Below are 23,646 nucleotides of genomic sequence, written 5' to 3' on the forward strand. Positions count from 1 at the left end.
CTTCAACTCTCACCTCCGGAAGAACTTCTCACACATCCCGAGGGAGGTTGGGGACATGGAATCTGAGTGCACCGTGTTCAAAGCCGCAAGGAAGGTCATCGGTGTCGTTGCGGCAACCCGAGAACCTGTTGGTGGACACCGGGGATAAGGGAAGCTGTCAAGCTGAAGAAGGACTTTTGGGCCCGGTTGGCCCTGGGGTCTCCTGAAGCACCTGATGGGTACCAGCAGGCCAGGAGGGCTGCAGCTGCGGCAGTTGCGGATGCCAAAACCCGAGCATTGGAGGCGTTCGGGGACACCATGGAGAAGGGCAGGAGGGGGGGGGGGGGGGGGGGACTGCTGACTCGGACTGGGGACATCATCGTGCGGTGAAAAGAGCACTTAGTGGAACTCCTAAACCCGGCCAACATGTCCCCTGGGGAGGGGGCAGCGCCTGAAGACTTTGGGGTGGGTGCACCCATATCCCTGGCAGAGGTCACTAAGGTAGTTAAAGAGCTCCTTGGTGGAAAGGCGACTGGAGAATGAGATCCGCCCTGAGATGCTGAAAGTGCTGGACATTGTTGTGCTGTCTTGGTTGACACGCCTATTCAGTGTTGCATGGGGGTCGGGAACAGTGTACATGAACTGCATACCGGGGTGGTGGTTCCCATCTTCAAGAAGGGGGACCGGGGAGAGTGCTCGAACTATCGTAGTATCACACTGCTCAGCCTCCCGGGAAAAGCTTATGCCAGGGTGCTGAAAGAAGGCTCCAGGGTGCTGGAAAGGAGGCTACGACCGCTTGTCGAACGTCAGATTCAAGAAGAACAGTGCGGATTCTGTCCAGGTCGTGGAACAGTGGACCAGCTCTTTACCTATGCAAGAGGGATCCTGGGAGTTTACCCAAACAGTCCATATGTGCTTTGTGGACTTGGAAAAGGCTTTCGACCGGGTCCCTTGGGGGCTTTTGAGGGAGGTGATGCAGGAGTATGGAGTGCCGGACCCTTCGGCATGGGCCATCCGGTCTCTGTACTGCAGTAGGAGCTGTGTATATAACCTCGGTATTAAGTCAGACACGCTCCCGGTGGGTGTTGGCCTCCAGGGCTGCCCTTCATCACCAGTCCTGTTCCTGACTTTCATGGACAAAAAATCTTGTTCGGGGGCCTCTGGATCGCCTCTCTGCTGTTTGCAGATGATGTGGTCCTGTTTGCCTCTATGGACCGTGACCTCCAGCATTCGCTGGGGCGTTTTGCAGCTGAGTGTGAAGCGGCAGGGATGAGAGTTAGCGCCTCCAAATCTGAGGCCATGGTTCTCTGTCGTAAACCGGTGGATTGCTCCCTCCAGATGAGGACAACATGCCTGCCCCAAGCGAAGGAGTTCAAGTATCTCTGGGTCTTGTTCACGAGTGAGGGTAAGGTGGAGCGGGAGATGGACAGGCGGATCGGAGCATCTTCAGCAGTAAAACAGGCGCTGTCCCGGTCCGTCTTGGTGAAGAGGGAGCTGAGCTGGAGTTTCCTCCGTTGGTGGCCGGGCTCGGCCTTAGAGATAGGGTAAGGAGCTCGGACATCAGGAGGGACCTTGGAGTCGAGCCGCTGCTCCTCCGTATCGAAAGAGTCAGCTGAGGTGGTTCGGGCATCTAATCCGGATGCTTCCAGGACGCCTCCCATTAAAGGTTCTCCAGGCATGTCCAACTGGGAAGAGGAAGACCCAGGACACACCGGAGGGATTATATCTCCCGGCTGGACTGGGAACGCCTCGAGGTCCCCCAGAATTTGCTGGAAATTGTTGCGAGTGAGAGGGAAGCCTAAGTCGGCCTGCTGGGTGTGCTGCCACCGAGACCCCCTGGATAAGCGGCTTAAAATGGATGGATGGATGGATATATATATATATATATATATATATATATATATATATATATATATATATATATATATATATATATATATATATACCGACCATGCAAGCACAAACATATTTTCATTTGTTATACAGGGACTCACGATACTGTAGAAAACTCCCTTTTAAAGTTATGTTTCTGAACTAAATTTAGAAAGAGTACAAGCTTTCATGCCCAAAATTGGCTCTTCATCATCGTCGTCTTGATGCAGTACATATGCGCAGCGCTTGCTTAATAATACTTAAAAGATGTGCCATCACGATGTTCCGTAAAATAAAATCTATATGACATTTCGATGCCACTTGATTCAAAGCACTTCATAGTTTTTGTTCAGACTTTTGATCAGAAATGTTCTTATAAAGCAAATAATTTACAGTAATTCCTTATAATGGCTGCAGCCCTTGAGTCTTGACACAAGCATAATTTCCTGAGAGAAGATTTATTCTAACTTAAGTGTGTTTTTTTTCCCAAGCAGTAGTAGGATTGTTGGAATAAGAGCTGAGGTGAGAACCTTAAGTACAGGTTTGTGCAACGTTTGCAAAGACACTAAGTGTTTTCCATCCCTCCCTCTGCCCCAGCAGGAGTCACACTAAGAGCACGAGCCGCCGCTCCGCCAGCAAAGAATGTTCCAGCCTCCCTCGCCATGGCGACCTTCATCACCTCGGCAACAAGAGTTTCCTCAATGGTAACAAACCGGCTCCGTCCAGCTTGAGTCCGACGCTCCACCCCAAGGCCCAGTACATGTCCCAGACCCTCAACCGTTCTGCTCCGTCCAACAAAGACCTGGCTAACAATAACCTGCCACACCTCCTCAGCCCCAAAGAAGCCAAAGGCAAGACAGAGTTTGACTTCAGCTTGGGACCCTCCACAAAGCTGCCAGACCAGGGACACGGGGCCAAGTACGGCCACAGCAAACCCAGCTCGTCTCGCTCTCAGCAGCAGCAGCAGCAGCAGCAGCAGCAGCTCCAGCAGCAGCAGCTCCAGCAGCAGCAGCAGCAGCAGCAGCTCCAGCAGCAACAGCAGCTCCAGCAGCAGCAGCAGCTCCAGCAGCAACAGCAGCTCCAGCAGCAACAGCAGCTCCAGCAGCAGCAGCAGCAGCTCCAGCAGCAACAGCAGCTCCAGCAGCAGCAGCAGCTCCAGCAGCAGCAGCTCCAGCAACAGCAGCAGCAGCAGCTCCAGCAGCAGCAGCTCCAGCAGCAGCAGCAGCAGGCCGGCCGCCACACCTTTCTGGAAGGCAAGAACAACACTCTGCAGTCTGGAGCAGAGAAGCAACATGGCCGACACACCCACAGCATGGCCGACTCTGCCCACGGGTCCATGTCCTCCTCTTCGAAGAGTTCTGCCTCTTACCTCAGCCTGTCCAAGAGCCACAGCGCCCTGAGCGACGCCAAATCCGTGGGGAACCTCAGCGACAGCCGACTCCACCCAGATGACCCCAACTCCGGCACGACAGCGGGGAAGGGCCCCGGGGCCCGCTTCTTTCCTGCCAGCTGTTTAGACCTCAATGCCCCCTCAGTTCCCCAGGGGCCGCCCGGCAGCCCCTCCGCTCGGCACACCGATCGATCGGGGCACAGCCCCGCCTCTCGTAGCAGCGGCAATGTCCGCATGGAGAGCAGCACGCTGGACTCCTCGTCCAGACACAAATCCAGACATAAACCTCTCGCCCCAGGTAGGTGTGAGTTCATAGTTTAAATGATCAAACTAAATAACAGACTGACCGTGACTTGAAGCCTTCTAATCACTTTCATCTCTTCACTCTGCTCCAGAGGAGGCTGGCGCCCCAGAGCTCCTGGACCCGGGAGGAGCAGGGATGCCCTCCACTCACACTCTGCCTTCCCCACATGAGTCTTATCATTACGGCCTGGGATACACCTCGCCCTTCTCCTCTCAGCAACGGCCTCAACGCCACTCCATGTACGTGAGGAGGGAGCGCCACCGACCACACGGTATCGAGGGTGGGATGGCGGGCTTGCCTCCGCCGGGGCAGGCGATACCAACGCGCGCCAGCAGCCTGCAGCTCCTCTCGCCCCAGCTGCAGCACCGGACCACCCTGACCGGACACTCAGTGAGCTCGTCCAGAGAGGACTGCACGGAGGACATGACGAGGGTTAGTGGCAGCAGTCCTGAGAGTGTGGTGGGGTAAAGGAAACATTCACCCTAAAAAAAAATACTTTCAAAGCAACGATAAATAAATGTAGACAATAAATGTTGGACCGGCGCTGCTGAGTCAGTATATACATAGTGCGGTGATCTTGGGCACATCTTAATGACATCAGGTGTCAGTTATGAAGGTTTTAGATTAAATATCAGTTGAACGTGCCCAGAAAACCTCTAATGTTCCTGACCCTCATGTGACAATGAAAAGGCGAGTCAACTAAGACAGCCCAACAATGTCCAACCCTTCAGTATATCAGGGCGGATCTCATCCATCCCCTGATCCAACTCACCACTGGGTGGTGATCAGGTGACAGTTCTCCTCCTCCCTTCACCCGAGTGTCCAAGACTTACGGCCGCAGATCAGATGATACGATTACAAAGTCAATCATTGATCTGCGGCCTAAGGTGTTCTGATGCACTTAACTCCAGAAAAGGCCAGAGTCCAACCCTTCTCCAGGAGCTTGGTTTCAGAGCCAGTGCTGTGCATGGAGGTGTAGCTGGTACCGCTTCACTTCCTGAACCAGCTCCGGCTCTCTTTCCGATAGCGAGGTGACATTTCACGTCCTTAGAGCTAGACCATGCTGCCATCGATCGGCTCACCTAGGCCACTGCCCTGACTTATTACATATAAAGGACAAACCACTACAATGTGTATTCCAAGAGGACACAAAGTTAAAAAAGGAAAACTACAGAAATACAACTGATCAGTTCATAAATACAATTTTAAATAATGAAACAAGATGAGCCAAGAGGCAATAAATATGCAGGTGGCAGTGTTGCCAGCAGGAGAGGAGCCCAAATATTGAGTATTTTCACTGTAACCTGACATTTTAACCCAACTTTTTAGCAACCTCATGCCGCCACAATGTAATGAAATGTGAGAAGTATAGGACAACCTGTTGTTGCTCCTCCATCACTAAGGCACTCCACCTGGAGTTAAATCCCTTCACTGGGATTTGTTGAAAGTGAATATGAGAAATATTGGAAATTAGAGAAAAGAAATTGGTATTTTCTGATGCATTAGTGTTTAAGGGTGAATCTTTCCTTTAACACATCTATTGAAAATGTGTGTGTGTGTATGTGATAAATTGATGCCTGTGTGTGTGTGTGTGTGTGTGTGTGTGTGTGTGTGTGTGTGTGTGTGTGTGTGTGTGTGTGTGTGTGCAGGGACTGTCACTGTCTCACATTGTCTTTGCCACTGCTTCATGCTGCTTCCAGTCTGCTTTGACCTGTCCATCTCTTCAACAGAGTGAGCAGTCCCCTAAAGACATGAGCCACCCTTCATGTGCCCCCATCAAAGACTCTACGAGGGACAACGCTGCTGCTTTTCATACACAGCGTTCTAAAAACGAGGTCCGACCCCTTGACTCTTCCAGCCAGTTCACCCAGCACAGCCAGTAGCTCGTTTCCATAGCTCTTTCTGTCCCTACTCAGGTCAACAGCTTCACCGCACGTTGTCGCTGATATAAATGTAACCTCGCTGAAAAGCTCTCAGATTGTCCCAATTGTCTTGTGAATGCGATAGCTAGCGCTAAAAGTGTAATTCAATGAGATTATCGATCATAATTATGAAGATGCTGAGCAACCTTGTATGTTCTTGTGTCCATGTGTGTACGTGTGTGTTTGTGTGTCCGCGTGACGTGTGCGTCTCTTAGGTCGGCATGTACCACGACCCTCACGTGGAGGATGCAGGTTCCAAGGAGAACCGGATGATCTTCACTGAGTCCATGCCCCGGAGAGTCGGCAGCTTCTACCGAGGTGAGGAGCAGGAATCACAGAGACAAGCTGTGTGTCGTGGCAACAGGAAAAGGGAATACTGATGTATTAGTCTAGTTTAGTTTAGTTGACACCTCCAACATCGTGAATGTGTGTCCCACGTTGATGACGTGTCACCACCGCCGGCCAGTTGATGCTAGCCCACGCGCGGCAGTAGCATGAGAGGTGCCATGTTTCACCTGGATTGGTCTACTGACAACTGAAGCAGTGCCTATCTCTGGAACAGTGACGAGCTTGCTATCTGGCTAGCGAGCTTGCTATCTGGCTAGCTAGCTGTCTAGCTGGCGAGCAAGCTGGCTATCTGGCTAGCTGGCTAGCTCGCTGGCTAGCTAGCATAATCAATGATATGTAGCTATGTGCCAACAAACACTCGTGCCTCTGACGGGCATCAACCCCACACCTTCATATTAATGTTCTTTATCACTTTGTTGTGTCTATTTCCCTTTTGTGTTGAAGATAACTGAGACTTCTGCTAGCTTTGAGGCTCTGCTTATAAATGCTTTGTAAAGCATGAATAGTCTCACTTTAGATGAGGTCACTGGACAGACTTAACTAATACTTAACTAACGAGTAGTAACTATTGAATTAATTATAAATTGCAGCATTATTATCATTTACTCACTGATTTACTAAATAAATGATCTTATTCATTATCTATAAGTCATTAATACCTTAATTTATAAAGTATGATAACCCAAGCTTATTTATCAAGAATAACACATTTATAACTGTGATTATGAACCGCATACTGATGAGTTACTCATGAGTGTTCATGTTGGAATAATGCTTTATAAATGATGAATTCAGTGTTTATTCCTGCTTTACAAATGCTAAACAGTGTGCACTTATTATAAAGTGCTACCTGAAACTTCCTGTCCATGTTTGACAGGAAGCAGACAAACAAAGGTGTAAAATCCATAATTAAAAGAGGCGGACATATAAACTTGGGCTTCAATAGACACGGCAGACTTAGTGGAGTTTGTTAAATGGAAGCGCAGCCAAATAAAACATTGTGTAGTAGCTCCCACAACACATGAAACATGATTACCATCCAAAGTAATAACCTGCAGACGCACACATGTTAATGTCCGTCTCTGCAGTCCCCTCCCCCAGACCAGACAACTCCTCCTCCTTCCATGACGGCGTCCTGCAGGGCCGAGGGCCGGTCGCCCCCGTCGCACCCGGAGACCCGGTTTCCATGGTCAACCACTCCAAACGCCAGACGGCTTTTGACTGGTGATGATTGTTTATGTATTTCTTCACGGGCGTTTGGTGGCATGTGGCCGTGACTATCGCAGAGTACATTCAAGGTTGTGTCGAGGAAACTGTGTGGACGTTTATTATGTGGAAATGGAACTGAGCCTCTACAACTCAGTGTGCTTTGACCTCAGAGGCAGACGTAGCCTGATGAAGGGAAAAACTATTGTGTTTCTGAAACCGCCGCACATATCTTCCCCACTGTCACAACAATAATTAAGATCCATCGGATGTCACAAGGTCACGATCAAGGTCTCTGAATGAAAGAAACAAACGTTTTCTCTCTTGAAGTTGCAGAACTTACTCTACATGTTGTCATATTGAACATTTAAATCACGTGAATGAGAAACAAGAAAATAACTTTGTTTTTTTTACACTATTCACAGAAACACATGTTTTTTTAATTTTCAGTCTGATCATGTTTCTGTTCTCAGAGTGAAAAACTATTGATGGACCAGTGTCTTTTCATACTGTGTAGTGATTACATCCTATATGCAAGTTGTGCTGCAGCATATGAGACAAACCTGATGAGACGTCACCGTTTAATCCTGAGCTTGTCATTATAAACATGAGTCATTTTCCTCGTAGGACCACGGCAGAAGCGATGGTCATGAATCCTCCAGAGCCCGCCAAGGAGAAGGAGAAACAAGGCTTCTTCAGAGCCATCAAGAAGAAAAAGAAGAAGACGCAAATAGTAAGAGCGTTTAAGTCATTTACAGTACACATAGACACATTTCCTTTGGTTATATATATAAAGTTAATTATACTCTAAGTAACCGCCGATCAGTGGGACATGATTATCTGTAGCATCAGTGTTTATTTGTGCTTCAAAACAAACTCGCGGTGTGAAGGAACGCTGCTATTTAACCACCGAGGGTGTTACAGGGTTTATTATTTTCACAGTTTGCTGTTGGTAATAATAACATTAGGCTCCAAGCGAACCGCTGAAATCTGGGAACACGTCGGCGTCACGACGATGAGCCCAAGAAGCCCGAGGAGTCAGACCATCCAGCCCCAGTTAGCCAAAGTTATCTGGGAGAGACAACAAACATGATCTGTAAAAGTATTACAAACTAAAACCTGAGTTGCACAAGATTTCTTGAAAAATTGTCCAAAAGAAAATGGAAATTAACTAACGCCGCTAATGTTACGCCGCTATTGTTACAGCGCTATTGTTACAGCGCTATTGTTACAGCGCTATTGTTACAGCGCTATTGTTACACCACTATTGTTACGCTGCTATTGTTGCAACAGTGGAGTTTGCTAGGAAGGATGAAGGCTCCTCATTGGTCCACACAGATCGGATGCTCCTCGTCTCCCAGTGAGCGTGTTTTATCTGGACCTCATGACTGATTCCTGGTTGCATTTTATTTTTATCAATCCATTGACTTTACAGTGTTGCAATATTTTCTTTGTTATATGCAAACTGTTGAAGTGCAGAAAAACAAAATGATAGAAACACACTTTTGATTATTAGCAACATGTTGGACAGACTTTTAGTTTTGGCTCCAGAGCAGCACAATGTTATTATAACAGATATGAATGACTGCTAAAGTAATCAGAACAATAAAACAGAATGATCCATAAATGCTGGTAAGAGGTATTTCATAGAGAGGGTCAGCATGAGGTGCTTTGTGTTGAGAGTTGTGGCTGTGCATCTTCTCCTTCACAGACCGACATGGAGGACGGGAGGAACCCCAGCATCAGGAAAAGCCTTTTCCCGCTCTTTAGCTCAAAGAACAGCTTAAAGCACAACTCGGCTGTCAAGGTGCTCCCTGTAGTGGCCTCTCCGATGGCTCAGCACCAGCCCGCCGCGCCCTACCCCGCCTCACCAGTAATCTAACCCGCTACGCTGCATGTTCACTCGTCAGAATCACCTGCTTTTGAAATCTTCTCAAAGTGCTTCATGACTCAGTTCCAGTTTGAAAGGATTTCAAAGACGTTGGAGTCGCTGCACGGTGTCTGTGCGTCCGTCATGTCTCTGCTCCAGCGTTTGTCACATGCCGTCACTTTGTGTTCACGTTGCATCTGTGAGCCGACACTCATCATCCTCTTCAAAGCATCGTGTGACGTCATGAACACGTTGAACTCTCGTGCATGCAAACTCCATCCGGCTCACCGGTGATGCTGCAGGAAGCGATCGTTGGACATTTTGTGAAATGTGTTGTTTTTTTTCGCTTCCTTTGCGAGAGTTAGATGAGAAGGTCGTGTCCTCCGACTCTCATGTCTGCCATGACACATGGAGCAAGAGACAGCAGCAGGTTAGCTTAGCTTAGCTTTAAGACTGGGAACACTGAATCTCTTCTTCTCATCCAACAGATTGATAATGGAATAATTGCCGTAAAGACAATGATCAAGTAAAAAAGACACATTTTATAGATAAATATCATACACATGATCATTTGTATTTGTATTTTATTTTAATAGTTTTTTTAACTGTTTAACTTTTACTGACAAAACAAGAAATTGTAATTTTTAAAACACTTTTTATGACGTTTTATGAATTAAACAAGGAACTTGTTAATACACAAAAATGATAATGAAATGAATCATTATTATAGTTTGTAAAAACAAACTGTGTTTATGTTTCTGTACGAAGTCGCTTCTCACCATCACATCGTCCTTGTGGTTCGTCTCCAAAGTGCATGAAGAACCTCACCGGGGTCCGAGTCACAGCTGTAAAGCTACATGTGATAAAGAGTCACAGCTGTAAAGCTACATGTGATAAAGAGTCACAGCTGTAAAGCTATGTGTGATAAAGAGTCACAGCTGTAAAGCTACATGTGATAAAGAGTCACAGCTGTAAAGCTATGTGTGATAAAGAGTCACAGCTGTAAAGCTATGTGTGATAAAGAGTCACAGCTGTAAAGCTACATGTGATAAAGAGTCACAGCTGTAAAGCAACATGTGATAAAGAGTCACAGCTGTAAAGCTACATGTGATAAAGAGTCACAGCTGTAAAGCTATGTGTGATAAAGAGTCACAGCTGTAAAGCTATGTGTGATAAAGAGTCACAGCTGTAAAGCTATGTGTGATAAAGAGTCACAGCTGTAAAGCTATGTGTGATAAAGAGTCACAGCTGTAAAGCTACGTGTGATAAAGAGTCACAGCTGTAAAGCTACGTGTGATAAAGAGTCACAGCTGTAAAGCTACGTGTGATAAAGAGTCACAGCTGTAAAGCTATGTGTGATAAAGAGTCACAGCTGTGAAGCTACATGTGATAAAGAGTCACAGCTGTAAAGCTACATGTGATAAAGAGTCACAGCTGTAAAGCTACATGTGATAAAGAGTCACAGCTGTAAAGCTACATGTGATAAAGAGTCACAGCTGTAAAGCTATGTGTGATAAAGAGTCACAGCTGTAAAGCTATGTGTGATAAAGAGTCACAGCTGTAAAGCTACATGTGATAAAGAGTCACAGCTGTAAAGCTACGTGTGATAAAGAGTCACAGCTGTAAAGCTACGTGTGATAAAGAGTCACAGCTGTAAAGCTATGTGTGATAAAGAGTCACAGCTGTGAAGCTACATGTGATAAAGAGTCACAGCTGTAAAGCTACATGTGATAAAGAGTCACAGCTGTAAAGCTACATGTGATAAAGAGTCACAGCTGTAAAGCTACATGTGATAAAGAGTCACAGCTGTAAAGCTATGTGTGATAAAGAGTCACAGCTGTAAAGCTATGTGTGATAAAGAGTCACAGCTGTAAAGCTACATGTGATAAAGAGTCACAGCTGTAAAGCAACATGTGATAAAGAGTCACAGCTGTAAAGCTACATGTGATAAAGAGTCACAGCTGTAAAGTTACATGTGAGAAAGTGTCACAGCTGTTGTGTGGTAAAGAGTCACAGCTGTTGTGTGGTAAAGAGTCACAGCTGTTGTGTGGTCGAGAGTCACAGCTGTTGTGTGGTCGAGAGTCACAGCTGTTGTGTGGTCGAGAGTCACAGCTGTTGTGTGGTCGAGAGTCACAGCTGTTGTGTGGTCGAGAGTCACAGCTGTTGTGTGGTAGAGAGTCACAGCTGTTGTGTGGTATTGACTTTCTTTGTCCTGCTTTCTGGACTGTCAGGTTCCAGGTAACGGACAGGAACACCTGTCCCTGCAGAGGAGCTCCAAGTCGTCCTCTCACCACGGCAGCCGCCGGAAAAACCGCGAGCGATCCCGAGACCGCGAGCGGGAACAGAGCCGGGACCGAGACCGGGACAGAGAGAGAGAGAGAGAGCGGGAGAGAGAAAGAGAGAGGGAGAGAGAGAGGGAACGAGGGAGGGAGAGAGAGAGAGTGAACGACTGGCCGCAAGACAAACCTGTGGACTCTCACTCTCAGGTACGTAGCCTCCTGCCACTCAAACAGACCCTCATCTACATCAAGCTATACATCATGTAAGTCACAGCATTCTGTGCACATATGAATTACATATCACAGTCATGTGAAGTCTAGTACAGTCATGTGAAGTCTAGTACAGCCCCTTACAGCCATATGAAGTCTAGTACAGTCATGTGAAGTCTAGTACAGCCCCTTACAGTCATGTGAAGTCTAGTACAGTCATGTGAAGTCTAGTACAGCCCCTTACAGTCATGTGAAGTCTAGTACAGTCATGTGAAGTCTAGTACAGCCCCTTACAGTCATGTGAAGTCTAGTACAGTCATGTGAAGTCTAGTACAGTCATGTGAAGTCTAGTACAGCCCCTTACAGCCATGTGAAGTCTAGTACAGTCATGTGAAGTCTAGTACAGCCCCTTACAGCCATATGAAGTCTAGTACAGTCATGTGAAGTCTAGTACAGCCCCTTACAGCCATATGAAGTCTAGTACAGTCATGTGAAGTCTAGTACAGCCCCTTACAGTCATATGAAGTCTAGTACAGTCATGTGAAGTCTAGTACAGCCCCTTACAGTCATGTGAAGTCTAGTACAGTCATGTGAAGTCTAGTACAGTCATGTGAAGTCTAGTACAGCCCCTTACAGCCATATGAAGTCTAGTACAGTCATGTGAAGTCTAGTACAGTCATGTGAAGTCTAGTACAGTCATGTGAAGTCTAGTACAGTCATGTGAAGTCTAGTACAGTCATGTGAAGTCTAGTACAGCCCCTTACAGTCATGTGAAGTCTAGTACGTTCTTCTGGCTCTAACTCTTCCCTCCCTCCAGGAACAAACAGACATCTGGATGGACTGACTCCCTCTTTCATCCGCTGTGTCTCTTTCTCTCCGAACAGAGTCAACCACTCAAGTCGCTCCGCCGGCTTCTTCATCTCTCCCCTTCCTCCTCAAATCAAGGTCAGCCTCCTCCTCCTCCTCCAGACATGCGCTTCCAAGCCCCCCTCCCCAACCCGCCTCAGCCGTCGTCCAAAGTGGGCTACCCCGAGGGCCGAGGGCACGTGGAGAGCCGGGGCCACGCGGGGGTGAGCGGCGCCGCCAAGAGCCGCAAGCCCAGCTACCCGCTGCCCGGACAGATCGAGTCCAGCTGGCACGTGTCGGCCTTACAGCGGGCGGAGGGCGCGCAGTTCACCCCCGAGCAGCTGGGCATCAAGCCGGGGCAGAACGGACCCACCTTCACCCGAGCCTCCCGCAGCAGGATGCCTAACCTCAACGACCTGAAGGAGACCGCGCTCTAAGCCCCGCCCCCTCCAGAACCACGCCGCCTCCAACACGTCTCCATCCTGGAAGCATCTGCCAGACGCAGACATCACGGTACTGTAGTCAAAGTTTATACCAAGCCTGTTCCCCGGCTCCTCGTTCAGAAACGCTCGTGTCTCTGACCGCGAGGCCACAGACAGGAACAGGATGTTCAGGGTCCACAGACAGGAACAGGATGTTCAGGGTCCACAGACAGGAACAGGACGTTTATGGTTCACAGACAGGAACAGGACGTTTAGGATCAACAGACAGGAACAGGATGTTTAGGGTCCACAGACAGGAACAGGATGTTTAGGGTCCACAGACAGGAACAGGACATTTAGACATCAACAGACAGGAACAGGACGTTTAGACGTCAACAGACAGGAACAGGGTGTTTAGAAATCAACAGACAGGAACAGGATGTTTAGACGTCAACAGACAGGAACAGGGTGTTTAGACATCAACAGACAGGAACAGGACGTTTAGACATCGACAGACAGGAACAGGACGTTTACACATCAACAGACAGGAACAGGACGTTTATGATCAACAGACAGGAACAGGACGTTTAGACATCAACAGACAGGAACAGGACGTTTAGGAGCCACAGACAGGAACAGGACGTTTAGACATCAACAGACAGGAACAGGACGTTTAGGAGCCACAGACAGGAACAGGACGTTTAGACATCAACCGACAGGAACAGGACGGTTAGACATCAACCGACAGGAACAGGACGTTTAGGAGCCACAGACAGGAACAGGACGTTTAGACATCAACAGACAGGAACAGGATGTTTAGGAGCCACAGACAGGAACAGGATGTTTAGACATCAACAGACAGGAACAGGACGTTTAGGGGCCACAGACAGGAACAGGACGTTTAGACATCAACAGACAGGAACAGGACGTTTAGACATCAACAGACAGGAACAGGACGTTCCCTCCCGGATGCCGGTGCCGTGTCCGTTGTATGTTCTTCTCTTCTCAACACGCAGGACGTTAGAATCAGCTGTTTCCTGTCATGGACGCCGCGGCCTCTTTGCTGCCATCTGCTGCTCACAGACAGCAGAGCAGCTCCTGTGGCCACGAACTCAAATGTTTTACAAGCTCTGATATTTAATAAGAAAAAAAGAAAAAAAAAGATTTATATCAACATAATTTATGAAATATTTATTTGTTTTAAATTCAAGGATATAAGCTATAAATGACACAGTATGTAGGCTATATGGGAATATTATAAGGTAATAGAATTAAACGTGTAACTGCAAGAGATTTAGTTTCGACACAGAGAAATGCATATTTATGTGTTGATATTGTGCCAAAAGGAATATTTAATATTGGTGAATGTCCTTTTTTGTTCAATTTGATATGTTATGAACAGATTTTCACATTATATCATGTTATTTTTCACCTTCTTTTCCTCTTTGTTTCATTAAAATGTAAAGCTGTATTGATGAATACTTGGTGGAAAAAGACCGTCTTGGCCATGACTCTCATCCTCTGCTGTAGTTTAGCGGCCGGCTTCCTGTCAGCAGTCCGGTAGCAGTGAGACTGTTTGGCTCCACAGGAACTCTCCTCTTTCTCTCGAGAACCTTTTCAAGATGAGTCTCAGTCATTCAGCGGCGCCGTGCCGCCATCTTGGTTTGGTCTTCAGCCTTAACAGAACGTTACGGACATCAACTCGGTGAACGGTTGGCCTCTTAATCTGAGGTTTGACTGAAACACTGAAACACGACGTGTGAGTGTGTGAGAGCGTAAGAAACAAGGCAAACCTCCCCGGGGCTGAAATACTCAGTCTGGTGGAATTTAAAAGAATATCATGTGGGAAAATCTCATGAAAAGACCAAAAGCAACAACAGCTACTCATATTAGATTACCCATAGCCTTTACCCGCCGTGACAATATTACAATTATTAACGTAGGGACACCTTTCCAGTGTCGCAGAGTATTATGAACTATTAGTATCCAGCGATCTAATAATAGTAATAATAAATAAAAACCGTTAGCAGCATGAATCTCTTCCTCAAACCGAACTGGACCTGAAACAATAACTCACGCAGCCGCTGGCGTGTCCAGTTGCTTCAGTCTTTTCGTGGGATTAGTCGACAATAAGAAGCGATAAAATAACTCCAGACTCGTCCTTTAATGTGTGTGTTTACATTTTAAAAGCTTGTGTTATCAAAGTTTTTGTAAATGCCTTTTGTACATCGGATGGAGGTTTTCCTACTGTGCTGACATTGCAACTTGTTTTTAATCTTAGTATTCATGATCAGGGATGATTTCACTCAGAAGCATTTACATGTTGTCTCCAGAACTAAACACTCGTGGCCTCGGCAAAACAACACAGCAGTGTTTTCCTTCCATCTTCATCTTCATCCTTTGTTCCTTCCTCTTCCTCGTGGTCTCAAAGTGAAGAAGGAACCTTCATGTGGTTCACAGAAGGAGGGAACAAAGGAAAGAAGGACGGACGTCTCTGAGAACTTAGTCTGCTTTTCTAAACGTCGAATGTTTAAAAAATACACCGGCAGAAAAATAAAAACACAACAAGAAAAGGAACCGTTTGAGTCAGCTGATTGAAAGCAATAACTTTCAGAAAGAGACGCGTTCTTCTGGACGAAGCAGCGGAGAATTAAGTTAGAACCAAACATCAGAGCGTCCAGGTGGAACATCTAGTACACGATGATCTCCAGGTGGAACATCTAGTACATGATGATCTCCAGGTGGAACATCCAGTACATGATGATCTCCAGGTGGAACATCTAGTACACGATGATCTCCAGGTGGAACATCTAGTACATGATGATCTCCAGGTGGAACATCTAGTACACGATGATCTCCAGGTGGAACATCTAGTACATGATGATCTCCAGGTGGAACATCTAGTACACGATGATCTCCAGGTGGAACATCTAGTACATAATGATCTCCAGGTGGAACATCTAGTACACGGTTATCTTTTGTCCTGACACCCTGCTGAGTTCTACTGAACATCCTGATGGATCACCATCATAATGACAGCTGACGGGTTTCATGAACGAGTGATGACAAAGTGGTGACAGAGTGGTGACAGAGTGGTGACAGAGTGATGACAGAGTGGTGACAGAGTGATGACAGAGTGATGACAGAGTGGTGACAGAGTGATGACAGAGTGATGACAGAGTGGTGACAGAGTGATGACAGAGTGGTGACAGAGTGGTGACAGAGTGGTGACAGTGGTGACAGAGTGATGACAGTGGTGACAGAGTGATGACAGTGGTGACAGAGTGGTGACAGAGTGATGACAGAGTGATGACAGAGTGGTGACAGAGTGGTGACAGAGTGGTGACAGAGTGATGACAGTGGTGACAGAGTGGTGACAGAGTGATGACAGAGTGATGACAGAGTGGTGACAGAGTGATGACAGAGTGGTGACAGAGTGATGACAGAGTGATGACAGTGGTGACAGAGTGATGACAGAGTGATGACAGAGTGGTGACAGAGTGGTGACAGAGTGATGACAGAGTGATGACAGAGTGGTGACAGAGTGGTGACAGTGGTGACAGAGTGATGACAGTGGTGACAGAGTGATGACAGTGGTGACAGAGTGGTGACAGAGTGATGACAGAGTGATGACAGAGTGGTGACAGAGTGGTGACAGAGTGGTGACAGAGTGATGACAGTGGTGACAGAGTGGTGACAGAGTGATGACAGAGTGATGACAGAGTGGTGACAGAGTGATGACAGAGTGGTGACAGAGTGATGACAGAGTGATGACAGTGGTGACAGAGTGGTGACAGAGTGATGACAGAGTGATGACAGAGTGGTGACAGAGTGGTGACAGAGTGATGACAGAGTGGTGACAGAGTGATGACAGTGGTGACAGAGTGGTGACAGAGTGATGACAGAGTGGTGACAGAGTGGTGACAGAGTGATGACAGAGTGGTGACAGTGGTGACAGAGTGATGACAGAGTGGTGACAGAGTGATGACAGTGGTGACAGAGTGGTGACAGAGTGATGACAGAGTGATGACAGAGTGGTGACAGAGTGATGACAGAGTGGTGACAGAGTGATGACAGAGTGATGACAGTGGTGACAGAGTGGTGACAGAGTGATGACAGAGTGATGACAGAGTGGTGACAGAGTGGTGACAGAGTGATGACAGAGTGGTGACAGAGTGATGACAGTGGTGACAGAGTGGTGACAGAGTGATGACAGAGTGGTGACAGAGTGGTGACAGAGTGATGACAGAGTGGTGACAGTGGTGACAGAGTGATGACAGAGTGGTGACAGAGTGATGACAGTGGTGACAGAGTGGTGACAGAGTGATGACAGAGTGATGACAGAGTGGTGACAGAGTGATGACAGAGTGATGACAGAGTGGTGACAGAGTGATGACAGTGGTGACAGAGTGATGACAGTGGTGACAGAGTGATGACAGTGGTGACAGAGTGGTGACAGAGTGATGACAGAGTGATGACAGAGTGGTGACAGAGTGATGACAGAGTGGTGACAGAGTGGTGACAGTGGTGACAGAGTGGTGACAGAGTGATGACAGAGTGATGACAGAGTGATGACAGAGTGATGACAGTGGTGACAGAGTGGTGACAGAGTGATGACAGAGTGATGACAAAGTGGTGACAGAGTGATGACAGAGTGATGACAGAGTGGTGACAGAGTGATGACAGAGTGGTGACAGAGTGATGACAGAGTGATGACAGTGGTGACAGAGTGGTGACAGAGTGATGACAGAGTGGTGACAGAGTGGTGACAGAGTGATGACAGTGGTGACAGAGTGGTGACAGAGTGATGACAGAGTGATGACAGAGTGGTGACAGAGTGGTGACAGAGTGGTGACAGAGTGATGACAGAGTGGTGACAGAGTGATGACAGTGGTGACAGAGTGGTGACAGAGTGATGACAGAGTGGTGACAGAGTGGTGACAGAGTGATGACAGAGTGGTGACAGAGTGGTGACAGAGTGATGACAGAGTGGTGACAGAGTGATGACAGTGGTGACAGAGTGGTGACAGAGTGATGACAGAGTGATGACAGAGTGGTGACAGAGTGATGACAGAGTGATGACAGAGTGGTGACAGAGTGATGACAGTGGTGACAGAGTGATGACAGTGGTGACAGAGTGATGACAGTGGTGACAGAGTGGTGACAGAGTGATGACAGAGTGATGACAGAGTGGTGACAGAGTGATGACAGAGTGGTGACAGAGTGGTGACAGTGGTGACAGAGTGGTGACAGAGTGATGACAGAGTGATGACAGAGTGATGACAGAGTGATGACAGTGGTGACAGAGTGGTGACAGAGTGATGACAGAGTGATGACAGAGTGGTGACAGAGTGATGACAGAGTGATGACAGAGTGATGACAGAGTGGTGACAGAGTGATGACAGAGTGGTGACAGAGTGATGACAGAGTGATGACAGTGGTGACAGAGTGGTGACAGAGTGATGACAGAGTGGTGACAGAGTGGTGACAGAGTGATGACAGAGTGGTGACAGAGTGGTGACAGAGTGATGACAGAGTGGTGACAGAGTGATGACAGAGTGGTGACAGAGTGATGACAGAGTGATGACAGAGTGGTGACAGAGTGGTGACAGTGGTGACAGAGTGATGACAGTGGTGACAGAGTGGTGACAGAGTGATGACAGAGTGGTGACAGAGTGGTGACAGTGGTGACAGAGTGATGACAGTGATGACAGAGTGATGCTGCAGCCCTTCATCAGCTCTCTGACTCTTCAGCTGATCTGAACGTTTCCTCCAACGTCCGTTCTTTGTGCTCATGAAGCTGTTTCCACTTCTTACAGGGTGTAAATAGAAAGAATAGAGTGCATCTATACTGACGTTCTACTTTAAAAGGACAGGGTCTCATAATAAAAGCCAACTGTACATTTTTAAACGTCTCTTGTTTGTTTTGTTGCACACACACACACAGACACACACAGACATCATGAGCAGAGTATTCATTTAATCAGGGAAATGTTTAAAGATACAAGGAAGGACATGTTCAGACAGAGGAAGACACTGCAGTTTTCTCAAAGTATCGGGAGGAACTGGATGGAAACGTGAACAAATCAGGAGTTAACACTGAACAACACAATACTTTCCATCCCCCGACCTTCAGGACACATGGAAGTCTTCACACAGGAAACAGGAGAAAGGAAGTGACATCACGTATTTAAAGGAAAGTCTGGCATCATTCCGCATCATTCTCATTATCTACCGATCCCACTGAAGGACATTAACGCGCTGCGTCTGTCGGCTCAGCGGACGAAGCTTCTCAGGAGTGAACGCTGCGTTTGTGGGACTATTTTCAGCTGCGGATGAATACACACACGTGACACACAGTGACCCATCCAGTGTGTGTTATCGCCTCAAAACAAACTACAGAGCCGTGTTCCTTGTCTTGAAGGACACGTCACATGCATGTGCTCATCACGGTGCTCAGAAGAGTTCTGGGGAATAAGACAACATGAATATGTTTCAAATAATAGACATGGCTGAGGTCTGTTTGCAGGTGTGTTGACAGAAACATGCAGAATAATAAGGAGGAGATATCGTGAAATATGAGAGGAGACGACATTTCACACCAGGTCACAAATGTTCTGGAAGAGCTCGTCTCAGCCCGTTGGATACAACCTCCATGGCAACGCCGCCTCTCCCTCGCCATGCTAATTATTGCTTTGAATTTATGCCATTTCATTGCAAAATTCATTGGAACGGTCTATTGAGAACTCAGCAAATAAAAGCCTGGTATGAGACCGATTGAACACAGACAATGGAGAGAGCAGTGAATGGACATTTAAATGAGATGACATCAGACGGAGGTCTTTGTGTCTTCACCTGGTGGTTGGACACATGGACACACACACACACACACACACATCTGTGGGGTTATAGGTATAGATGAAGGGGACACACACACACACATCTGTGGGTCAACAACAGGTCACACAACTGGACGATGGGGCCGTTTCAGGTATAGATGAAGATTATCTTTTGGGGGCTTTGTGGGAGGAACGTTTTCAGTTGCATTTGTTCATGCAGAGCAGCAGCTCCATGCGCAGAGCGATGCGCGTGTGCCAGCCGAGGGGGAGGACGCGGATGTAGCGCGCCACGATGGGCGGCCGCAGCAGGTTCTGCACCGAGGAGGAGCGGTCTGCGTTCCCATAAAACACCTGAGAGAGGGAGGGTTAAAGGTCAGGTCGGACTCACTGACAGACTAATAGTGCCAGTACAGTTACTACTAATCATGTCAATAATGATTATAATGATGGAGCAATACTTCTAGAACCCTTCAGGAGGAAATACTGAATAACTCACAACAAAACCAAAAGACTTTTAATCACAGTGTAAATAAAAGAAACACAGGATATTCTCTTGAGAAGCTAGAACCAGCACATGGTCGCCTTTCTGCTTGATGATGATGAGGAGGAGAAGGAGGAAGAGGAGGAGGAGGCTCTGACCCTGTTGTTGCCAGTCTGGTCTTTGTAGAAGATCCAGCTGAGGGACTCGTCCGTGCGGTACTGGACGCTGTACTTGGTGATCCACTCGTCGGCGTCACAGCGGCCCTGAGTGAGGATCCCCGACACGACCTTCACCTGCTGGAGGTCGATCTGCAGCCACTGACTGCTGTCCTGGAACTTAGACAGCCAGGCGCAGCTGGAGACACACACACTGGATGTAACACAACAGCTCAGGAGGACACACACACTGGATGTAACACAACAGCTCAGGAGGACACACACACTGGATGTAACACAACAGCTCAGGAGGACACACACACTGGATGTAACACAACAGCTCAGGAGGACACACACACTGGATGTAACACAACAGCTCAGGAGGACACACACAGTTAATGTTTTCAGCCAGAGCATGTTGGTATCATGAGAGGTTCATCTCTCTCTAGACTCACAGATTATTAGGTAGTTTTTAGTATTAGCTTCAGTATTAGCTTCAGTATTAGCTTCAGCATTAGCTTCAGTATTAGCTTCAGTATTAGCTTTAGTATTAGCTTCAGCATTAGCTTCAGTATTAGCTTCAGCATTAGCTTTAGTATTAGCTTCAGTATTAGCTTCAGTATTAGCTTCAGTATTAGCTTTAGTATTAGCTTCAGTATTAGCTTTAGTGTTAGCTTTAGTATTAGCTTCAGTGTTAGCTTTAGTATTAGCTTCAGTATTAGCTTTAGTGTTAGCTTTAGTATTAGCTTTAGTATTAGCTTCAGTATTAGCTTTAGTGTTAGCTTTAGTATTAGCTTCAGTGTTAGCTTTAGTATTAGCTTCAGTATTAGCTTTAGTGTTAGCTTTAGTATTAGCTTTAGTATTAGCTTCAGTATTAGCTTTAGTATTAGCTTCAGTATTAGCTTTAGTGTTAGCGTTAGTATTAGCTTCAGTATTAGCTTTAGTATTAGCTTTAGTATTAGCGTTAGAACAGCCCACCGTCTCTGCCAAAAGCATTTTGTCAGTTAAAATTTAAACAAACATAACTTTGGTTAATCTCTGCACTCAGCTGTGTGTGGGATTATGAAACAGTGAGTCTTCTGTAGCCGTACGCACCCGAAGCCCTGCGTGTTGAGCCGGGCTTTGCTCGGGAGCCAGGAGGAGAACCAGCCGGTGTACTGGTCCTGGTTGGAGCAGCTGATCTGGTCTGGACTCACTGAACCGGCCTCGAAGCCCAGAGGCTTGTGGTACGGACACTCTGCAGGCGGATCAGACACAGCGTTAGCAAAGTGAGGCGCTAGCTCAGGTGGTTTTGTGTTTTGTTGGTCACACAGTTTTAAGGTCATCCTGCTGCTAGAAGGAGAACACAACATGTCTGCCAGCAGCTGAGCAGTGAAACATGCGATGTGAGCATCACTGTAAGCCTCTCGGTGCTTTCATCTGCGTCCTCACAGCAGAGCCGCGAGCAGACGGAGTGACCCACATCCTTAAAGCCTGCACTTTAATTCTCCTCAGTGAGAGATCAGCATGTCCATTAGGCAGCAGGCGGACAGATGGCCGCGCCCTTCCCTCCGCAGCTTTAGCTCCGTGTTGCTCCATGTTTTCATCCCTCAATCTGCCGTTTCTCTTCCACAAACACACACGGACCCTCCCTCTGTTCCTCTGTTCCGCAAATACACATTATGAGTGCATGAATGGAAATGAGGGAGGTGCTTTCTCCCTAAAGTTTCAGAAATAATATCATCTGTGTGCTTCATGGAGCAGGAACCTGCTGCGCTTTTCTTTACTACTGGCTTAAGCCTATCTGGCACAGGGTCACATCCCATCTAATCCCAGCATTACACACAGCAGCAGCGCCTGCGTGAGTCAGGAGATAAGTGGTCACATGACAGTAATGCGGCTCCGTGGTCGCCCATGCGGCTCAATGGAATAAAACATATAATAAAACATATAATAAAACACATAATAAAACATGTTCAGATGGCTGAATTACTGGAAGAACGAGGCCGTGCAGCAGAAGTCTGTCTCACTCGTCATCACCACCCGGTCTGCCCACTCACACCTCACACCAGAGCCGGTCCAGGTCCAGAGCCCAGTCCAGGTCCAGGTCCAGGTCCAGGTCTTGGTCCAGGTCCAGGTCCAGGTCCAGAGCCCGGTCCAGGTCCAGGTCCAGGTCCAGGTCTTGGTAGCCTTCTGTGATCGGCAGAGTCTTTTATGAGCAGCGTAATCTGACGTAACGATCTGAGGTGGTGAATATCTGAGAGCGCCATGTCATTGATCCACTGAGGGGGAACCTGGAGGAGCCTCAGCGCTGCTGCTGCTCCTCTGACACGACTCAAGATCTTTGTGCTCAGTTCTTTTTCCCGTCGAGTTCACAGATTTCAGAGCTTTGGTGGACCGTTGAACCTGAAAGTCCTGAAAGTGATTTCCATCTGGACAACATGACGTGAACAGCTGCTCGTGGATCAATTTGTCAGCTCAAGAACAAATGAGATAATCAATCTTTCAAATATTGTGTGTATTTTGATTTCCAGTTATTGATATTGTAAATGTGCAGCCTTGCTGGAGGCGCTAGTGTTGCTTTTCATGGCTTCAGCATCTCCTCTGTCCGGTGGAGCGTGTCCTCCCTGTGGAGCCAAATCTGGAGTGTAATGCACTCAGCATGTGCTCATGTGCTCATGTGCATATGGACATGTGCATATGGACATGTGTGGCATATGGACTCTCTGTCACACATCCATCACTTAATCTACAGGCTATTATTTGCTTGATTCTCTTATGAATGTGTGGAATATGTTTTGTACTGCGTCACATTGACTTTCTTTGTCTTTCATAACCCAAACTGTGACCACATCCTCAGAAGATGTGATCAGATGGTCAGTGTTGCACACACGTGATCTCCAGCAGGTAAGACCTTCATCATCTGACTCTCAACTGAGTCCTTGATACCATTATTAGTTTACTCACTCACTGAGTAAGTCAAACAACAGGAACATGTGAACATGCGTGTGCTTCAGACCTGGCATGCAGTCCACTCCTCGCACCATCGCAGCGCCGACGGAGGAAAACTCAGTCGGGGATTCTCCTCCTTCACAATCACATTTACAAGACCTGCTGGTCCACGCCTCGGACACGCCCGCCTGGCACACACACACACACACACACACACACACACACACACACACCAAAGTAGTGTCGTCAGAAAACCAAACACATTGCATCATAAATAATAAATAACATAATAAATAAAGTGCAGCTGGTAAATGATGTCAGAGTGATTTCATGGAAACGATGCAGCAGGAGACTGAAGCTGATGATGTCATCGCAGCAAATGTCCAGTGATCTTTAAACAAAACACCAGTTCAACCAGTTCAACCAGTTCAACCAGTTCAACCAGTTCAACCACAGCGCTCCAGCTGATCGCTCCAGCTGTCAATCATCTCTGACTTTAATCTGAGTTTTCTTCGTACCTCTTGAGCGTGAAGGCTGATGAAGACTGCAGGACAGAGAGAAGAAGAGAACGCTGTTAGGACTCACTACACAC

At 47.3% G+C, this 23,646-nt stretch overlaps 2 protein-coding genes across 3 annotated transcripts in view; one reads left to right on the forward strand and one right to left on the reverse strand.

Moving 5' to 3' along the window:
• cdkl5 (cyclin dependent kinase like 5) overlaps positions 1-16,496 on the forward strand; it is a 36,333-nt gene extending 19,837 nt beyond the window's left edge. Inside the window, exons 13-22 of the mRNA XM_068599445.1 lie at positions 2,452-2,899; positions 3,023-3,539; positions 3,637-3,977; positions 5,276-5,380; positions 5,683-5,785; positions 6,904-7,039; positions 7,649-7,754; positions 8,733-8,894; positions 11,123-11,377; positions 12,265-16,496. Of these exons, the coding sequence (XP_068455546.1) occupies positions 2,452-2,899; positions 3,023-3,539; positions 3,637-3,977; positions 5,276-5,380; positions 5,683-5,785; positions 6,904-7,039; positions 7,649-7,754; positions 8,733-8,894; positions 11,123-11,377; positions 12,265-12,663 (2,572 nt within the window). The 3' untranslated portion in view covers positions 12,664-16,496. The remainder of the gene's footprint in view (positions 1-2,451; positions 2,900-3,022; positions 3,540-3,636; positions 3,978-5,275; positions 5,381-5,682; positions 5,786-6,903; positions 7,040-7,648; positions 7,755-8,732; positions 8,895-11,122; positions 11,378-12,264) is intronic.
• Positions 16,497-19,441: 2,945 nt separating this feature from the next.
• rs1a (retinoschisin 1a) overlaps positions 19,442-23,646 on the reverse strand; it is a 7,547-nt gene continuing 3,342 nt past the window's right edge. For both annotated transcript variants that reach the window (XM_068599409.1, XM_068599408.1), the window contains exons 3-7: positions 23,573-23,598; positions 23,122-23,242; positions 21,219-21,360; positions 20,127-20,322; positions 19,442-19,838 (exon numbers count right to left, since the gene is read on the reverse strand). In XM_068599409.1, coding sequence (XP_068455510.1) covers positions 19,686-19,838; positions 20,127-20,322; positions 21,219-21,360; positions 23,122-23,242; positions 23,573-23,598 — 638 coding nt within the window. In that variant the 3' untranslated portion in view covers positions 19,442-19,685. The remainder of the gene's footprint in view (positions 19,839-20,126; positions 20,323-21,218; positions 21,361-23,121; positions 23,243-23,572; positions 23,599-23,646) is intronic.

Source organism: Clinocottus analis, unplaced genomic scaffold, assembly GCF_023055335.1.
Source record: "Clinocottus analis isolate CAN_PGR_092001 unplaced genomic scaffold, fCliAna1.0.p SCAF_47, whole genome shotgun sequence".
NCBI classification, from domain to species: domain Eukaryota; kingdom Metazoa; phylum Chordata; class Actinopteri; order Perciformes; family Cottidae; genus Clinocottus; species Clinocottus analis.